The 7,568-nt window shown below is 40.6% G+C and overlaps 1 protein-coding gene across 1 annotated transcript in view; it reads right to left on the bottom strand.

Annotated features, from left to right (window-relative positions):
• Window positions 1-1,799: 1,799 nt before the first annotated feature.
• The window catches only part of Tnks (tankyrase), a 15,103-nt gene continuing 9,334 nt past the window's right edge, over window positions 1,800-7,568 (bottom strand). The window contains exons 15-20 of the mRNA XM_022835361.2: window positions 6,929-7,061; window positions 5,569-6,343; window positions 5,003-5,231; window positions 4,507-4,661; window positions 4,164-4,378; window positions 1,800-3,811 (exon numbers count right to left, since the gene is read on the bottom strand). Coding sequence (XP_022691096.1) covers window positions 3,629-3,811; window positions 4,164-4,378; window positions 4,507-4,661; window positions 5,003-5,231; window positions 5,569-6,343; window positions 6,929-7,061 — 1,690 coding nt within the window. The 3' untranslated portion in view covers window positions 1,800-3,628. The remainder of the gene's footprint in view (window positions 3,812-4,163; window positions 4,379-4,506; window positions 4,662-5,002; window positions 5,232-5,568; window positions 6,344-6,928; window positions 7,062-7,568) is intronic.

Raw genomic sequence — 7,568 nt, forward strand, 5'->3', positions numbered from 1 at the left:
GGCAAACGTAACTAGCGATAATCCAATGAATCTACGATGGCTGATTGTGGAATATTTTTGGGTAAAAACCCGCGTGATGTAACGATGAATTATGTGAGTTTGCTGAAGAACACATCCTATTTACCTCATACACTCGTTTCAACATGGCTAATTTATTATCCATGTATAGTAGTTGAACAACACTTAGCTTTAGTTTTGAAACAGATATATCCTTTCAACTCGAATAATATTGAAATAGAGAAGGCCGTCCAAACACTGAGCTGTGAACCTGTTCAGGCTTCACCAGAGAAACGACTACCGATAAAGGCACAATAAAGCTATGATTATATCTGAACCTACCTACGCGGTTATTAAATATGTAATATTCGGGTTTCACCATGTTTTCTACCGAGCAGAGTTGAGTGTTGCGGCTCGCAATACCATGGAAGTTCATTGTGATATGATCTCTGACTCAGTTACTGGTAGTTGTTAGATCTAGGCGTATTTCGATTTCATATGTTTCTGTTTCTATATGTACATGTGTTAGCCTCACCCAAGTTTAAGTTAAAACATAGATTGGGAAAAGTACAGAACGGTATCCACAAAATGCACGCTGGAATTTCACCTAGCAACTATTACCTTGAGGTTGATGTAGACACACGCAGCCTATTGTTGTTGTTATCATTACGACGAAGTTTATCGAACAAACGTTAATAGGTACCTTGGCATTTTTTAAAGCGCAGTTCTTCTTAATCTCACAGAAGCTGGTCCGACCTAACCTATAAAGCTGATTTGAAATTGTTTTAACGCCATACAGTGCTCAAATTGCTTAGCAGAGTAAGATCTTAATGCAGCGTTCAAACTTTAACACGTAAAGGTTCATTAACAGCAGATATGGCTAAATAAGCGCAACTCAATCATTCATCGGGCCGGTTTGCCATAGAATTGTGTAGTAAGCTTTTCGCCAAGCGAAGGACAATACTAGATGACACGCTCGTTTCTGTGAAGCAATGTGCTTGAGCAGGCTGGCTAGTAAAACAGCTCAGTCTGAACTTATCACTGCCGTTCAATTTGACTCTCTGTAATTTTTCGATAAATTCACACGCTTAAGCGTTTCCACGTTGCCAGAATGTATATATAATTGTAAAAACTAAGGATCAATCATTTCAACCTTGTGTGGTAATAAGAGTTACACAAGAAACGCTAGTAGGTTTCACACGCTAAATATATGCCACTTTCGGTAAAACAGGAATTTCAGTGTTTCATGTTTCACTGGGGCGGTAGAGAGGCTGGCGTCCGAAGCTCTTCTGGTAGAACCCTTTGTTTAAACCCGGATATTCGAGTCTTTTGAAAAAGAGCTTCGAGAGATAGATGCGCGTGTGGAGAGAATTGTTACTGACAACGTCGGAAGGACATACGGAAACCGCAGACTGGCGAAGCTTAACGCATACCTAGAGACTTTACGTAATATCGGCCGAAATACGTTAGACTTGGAAGATTATGACGCACTGCAAGCCGAAGGGTTGTTAAGGACGGGTTCTCCCTTATCGTTTATCGGAAAAGGGTGTGTTAAGAAGTAAGTAGCTTGCTATTGATTTGGGCTTGGGCTTGGTCTAACCTTCGAAGCGAACGATCGAACAAAAAACTAGATCAAGACGTGCGTCGACACAGCAAAAACATCAACACCCAAAACTTGTCTGCAAGTACAATATTAGAAACAAGATTTAAAACTTATAAATGCTTTCTTATAAAGGCAAACTGATCACTACATAGCTCCCTGCGTAACGTGCAAACCATGCAATAAATAGCATTGTTCCAAATAGATTAATCGATAATAAAGTACTTTATTTTCAATAATTTATATCAACTATGTACAGTAAGGTATAAGGATAAGTGATCGCCATATTCTCCTGGCCACAGAGAAAAATTTCAGCCTAACGGGTACAACACTGGCCACTTGTGACTGTCTACGATCTGTCACATCGATGCCAAGACGCCCCTGTCCTCCTTTTTCTTCTTCTAATCGTAGTCCTAATAGCGTTAAGAGAAAGACTAAGGGGCGAACATTTATGGAAAGTTCCACACTCGTCACACCGTAAGACGAAACAGCTACGGTGGGGAACATGGAACTTATGGGACAGTTTGTCAGGACGATACGGGTTTTATCACGAGCGGGCTAAGCCCGTACTTGCCATACGCATCGTCTCACATTCAGTTTCTGAATAGAAAAGGTAAACTCTAGGCGGTCCAAGACTTCCGACAGATCTACAGGACTGTTGGAATTTATTTAGCCAAACGAGCTACACATCCAGAAAATAAATGCTACGTCAGATTGAAAAGTACTATACCATTCGCTTATCAACTATTGAGCATAAAGACTGGGGCAAAGCTATTCAGAGCTCAGAAAGCACACCTATGATAGACTCGCGGAAAGCAAGCTCAAATATGCTTATCGGCGTACAATGTCGCTTCTTCCACATCGATTTTTAAACGAGACTTGCATTATCGTATTCTTGTATTTTATGGCCCTTTTTTATTTATAATTTAATGAATTCATAACTAGGTTTCGATGATCGATTATTATTACGGCTGGTCCTGCTGCAGGCTTTATAAGTGTTACCCACATGAAAATAAATCTAGCATGTTTGCCTATAGGTAGCCTCGAGATATCATGTCCGATGTACATGTGGAGGATAGAATTTGAGACCTAAAAAATCTAGCTATAATCCGGGCTACGAATTTACGCATTGCAACCTACTGCGACGCAATTAAAGTTTCCTCCACAATATTGATTCCTTACTGGACCGATAGCAGATGGATTAGACTAATGAACTAGTTAGGATAATCCTGTTTTACTCTACTTCGAGGAGCAAGATTGTAGAATGAGGTATCACAAACGGTCAATCAGTAACATTATCCTGATCTAGAAATGTACCTAAGTCTATGCAGAACAAAATGAATCAGTGGTCCCAGCGTTTACTTCTGAAGATCGACATAGATTGCGATATCTGTGTGAAAGCAAAATATTTACTAACTATAGCACCAAATAGCTTTCGCCTTGTCGCTTGATGACCCATAGGTTTATCGCTGAATCGAGCCCTAATGATCTAGCTTTTGCCTTCGATACGATTTCAAATAGAAAAAAGTAAACAAAGTTACAGTAAATAGATATTGAAAAACTTTTCCTAAGCGGGTAATTTTACTTTGAATCGGTCATTAGTCAAGTAGTCTACGCTGCGTGGAGGCACCTACTTCTAATTGATATACCCGGTTATAATAAAAATCTCTCGGAACATCCAAACCTTTGCACGTGTTTACAGCGTCTAAAGTTTTCAGCTATAACTTCTTTCCAAATTTTTCCATCACTTCCAATGTACGGCAGGTAATTTTAGTTGCTATAGCGAAACAGATTCGTTGTTCGAAGTTTGTTGCACGAAATTCAAGCTACCCTAAGATTAGTTCTATATTATCCTTGAAAGTTACAAACTTGATACAAACGGCATCATTTGCCAAAACGAATCAATATTTTCTAAAAATGAATGAATTAGACAACTGTTGCCGGGAGATCAGCAACTAGATGAAATGTGTACACAGTTAATATCGCATCGCTTCCTAAACGACAATAGTGATAACGTAGCCGTACTATCTGTTAACAATGGCTGGATTGGGCCGCGCCGCCCGAAGAGTTACTATCCCTGGGTACAATCTGGTAAGTGATAAGGTACTCAGGATAAGCCTGTTCACCCCGATAGACAACGTACTCGGAGAAACGGAGTCCGCCAGCGCTGGGTCGTCCGATAATCGAGTGATGTCCCGGAGGCGCATGGGCCACCTGCAACACAATAGATATTATAGCAGTAATAGTCAATCGTTGCCATGAAGACAAAATAGAACATATTAAACAAAACGCTATTTACGCCTGAGATCTGCTCGACCGAAGCTACACAGTATCGATCGTTTGCATGAACAAGTGTGCGCATAGCGGGTTTTTTAAAATAGCACCTCCACCATAAATTCTAGGGGTCAATGCGACTGAAGCATGAGAAACAACGAGAAAAATTCTTCGCACCGCAGTTAGCCTTGAAGAAGAAAATGTATCTGCGGACAATTCTCGTCAACACAATAGACAACAACGGTCGATACCAAGCACATTTTGTTGTGCCGTTAACGGGCCTGCAACTAACCTTCATAGCGCTGAATTGTAGAAATGCTTTGCCTAATGTGACTCGGCACATAAGCATTTGTCGCGGGCAGTGATAACACGAGCGGTTCTTATGCGTCGCACAACCGTTCCCGCCGCAGTATCCAAACACGTATTGATTGCTCTTTGAAGAGTTCTCGGCAAAATAGATCCCTGCACCGAACATGCCGCCCATATATGAAAGACGCTCATCAAAACCTGTTGAAATCAACACAAGGCAATGAAACGCTGAAGTCGCTCGCGGCGAAACATGTTTGTACTGCATTGACTCAATAAGAATGTGGGCCCGATTAATTCCTCGACGTTACGTCGTTTCCTTCACGCACCTTTATGTACAATAGCCCCAACAAATGGAGATCCATGAAAGAGCATCCGCTCATTAGCGTTACCGTAATTTTCTTCGGTCACTTCTTTACGTCGGTGGCAGTACCTCTCAAGCAAACGATTATTACGCACTTTTTGAATTTTCAATATATTATACCTAAAAGAAGGCAGCAACAAAACGGAGCAAACACGTCATGTTACAATGGTATCCATAATTTTCTTAAGACATTTACCAACTGGCAACATGCACGTTTTAGTTAATATCCATATACACTACAGCTCCTATCTAAATATGTTGCTCGCTGTTAGTATGTGTATAGCAGAAATATGAGCAATTGTATTTAACCCAGCCGCAGAAAGGATAATATCGAAAATGGCATTAAACCTACTCGTCACAGACATTATCAATTGCACGTCATAGTCAATGAGCGCTTATAACCCCACAATTTCTAAACGCTCTGGATTATATATTTTCCAGTATTTGCTATCGTTTCAAACCTAGCAAAGATTCCGCCAGCTTGTCCTCCATCGACGTGCTCGCGTATGCTTCCTTGCATCTCTTCAGCGACTGCTAGGAATTCAATATCGTCAGCTGAAAGATCAATGAGCATGGTTGATGAGCCTCCGGCGGCATTTGCCGAAGCCCCGACAGTCGATAGCAAACTTTCGGACGTTGCGGGTGACGATACTACCCTATCACTTCCTGCCAAGACAATTTTCTCAACCCCTGTGCGGCAACCAAAAGGTGAGAAGTTCACAGTTACATAAATTAGTGAAAGATAAATTGTCAGACCAAGTTCATCTCCATTTAACAGACGTAAAACGTATTCTTCCTTTGAATAATAATTATTGTATAGAAGTTATCTGGGCGATCAGAAACTGCCTACAACAAGTTAGGCCAGATTTCTGATAATCTCTGTAGTATGTATTTCACTTCATGATGAATTGGTATAGAAAAATAATCCTACGGCAGATGTTCAGGGCATGAGGAATAACTCATTGTTGATGTTTTTATAATATCTTGCAACTACAGTGACAAGCAGCTCCGCATTAAGTTGACCTACCTTTGATGATTTTATGACGATGTCCGTAGGCGTGAACTCCGACTTGTTTAAGTTCTTGATGACCCATTTCTGCTAGAACATCGATCGTGATGTGTTCCAGAATAAACAGACCTTTTAGACTAGCCAGATTTAATTGATCCAACAATTCCAGAACTTGTTGTAGCTTTGGAGAGTTACCCGTTGCTGAAATGTCGGCTGTTCCCACAAGCACACTAACCCCATTACTACCATTACTGCTACCGGCCTTAATACTGCTAATGGACGTTACTGGCGCTGTTTCGGACGACTCTCGCAAAATCTGTGTAACTTGAGCCTGTTGTTGATGTGGCTGCAGTTGTCGTCGGTGCATGGCAAGAAGGCTAATTGCCGAGGGTATATCAAGGTCGACATACTGTTCCTCCCCCACACATGTGCTCTTTACAACCGCTTCGCTAGAAGAACCTACAGGGACTGCCGGAACAAGTGTTCCGTTCTGGCTACTGAAGTCAGTGACTGGAATCAATTGGCCCCCATTTTCATCATCAATTCCACTGGAGGCGTTAAACGAGCCAGCATTGTTCAGGCTGTTTGATTGCCGCTGATTGAGTTGACCCTCGCAACCGTCTAACTCTTGCTCCAATCTCGTATTGTCTGGAGAGGCTTTCGATTCCTTGACAGCAGCATGATTAAGGTGACTGCCCTTAGCTGTAGTTGCAAGAGGAACTGTGGCAGGAAGGGAATCTTGAAGGAGACAACATACATCCTCAGCAGTCGCTAGTTCTAATGGGGTTTGTCCCTATAAATGAATTAATAAACACGCCTACCAGTTATTGTAATAAACTTTAACTCCGTTGCTACGGCAATAAAAGTAAAAAAAAAAAACCAAACTGAGGATCTTTCTCTAGATCACTCAAATGGTTGGCACTTAGCATTCTTGAAAATTAATTAACTAAGTTCATATACGATTGATCATACCTGTTCACTCTTGTCAGTGCCTTATATACCTTGTATATTTTTTATGTATATACTTTATAAGATTTGTAAAAATTCAGTGCCGTTGACGCGAGCAAGTAACGTGATCATTAACTAAGTAACGATCGATTACAAATATAGTTATTAAGAGGAAAAACTCATTGACAATGCTAATTATCTATTAGATCATAATAATTGTAGAAAATCTATCTCGACACGGCAGGTTATTGAATCGCGGCACGTAGGTACGGTATTACTAGAGAAGTAATAGCTATCATCGTTAAGACTTATATTGGAACCTATATTATGTCTTAATACAAATTAAGGATGTCGGAGAGTAAAAACGATATCGGTAAGTGTAACAGCACTACGTACACATTTATTAAAGTTATTAAACTGTGCGTCGTACCTCGTTGTTTTTAATAAGTGGATCAGCTCCGTGAGCGAGAAGAAGAGAGCATAGCTGAGTGCGGCCTTTCTGCGCCGCTTCATGCAACGGCGTAAAGCCCCAACGATCACGAGCGTTAACCGATGTCCCAAACCTGAGATAAGTCGTAACGAGCAACGAAGAATAAGCCATTACAATTTACGAACATACGACAATGGAAATATTTTTCAATCACACTAGAAATCACTGTATCCCCGTAGTAATTCTATTACTGTCTATGGAAGCTTGATTGTAACTCGAATGACTGGCACTTGGCTTATATACCTAAGCTCCAGCTATCCAAAGTGTTCTAACTCTCGCATTGTAAATAGTGCAGTACATTAATTAGTTTGTAGCCGTCTACAAAATGGGTCGTGATAAAACTGACTTCTATATATGAACACTAATTGTTGAACGCTAGTATCGAATAAGTCTCGCATATTGGGCGTACAACTTTCGAAAGTATTTTAGACCCATAATTGACTATATAAAAAGTGGATAGGAGATGCTTATTTGAGTGTGTACGGTTATGACATTGGCCGTGCTTACAAAGGCAATTTTCGGGGTGTCCTCTTATTCTCAAGACATCTAAAATATTATGCGCAAAAACATTGTAATGATT

The sequence above is a fragment of the Varroa jacobsoni genome, unplaced genomic scaffold (assembly GCF_002532875.2).
Source record: "Varroa jacobsoni isolate VJ856 unplaced genomic scaffold, vjacob_1.0 scaffold_586, whole genome shotgun sequence".
NCBI classification, from domain to species: Eukaryota; Metazoa; Arthropoda; class Arachnida; order Mesostigmata; family Varroidae; genus Varroa; species Varroa jacobsoni.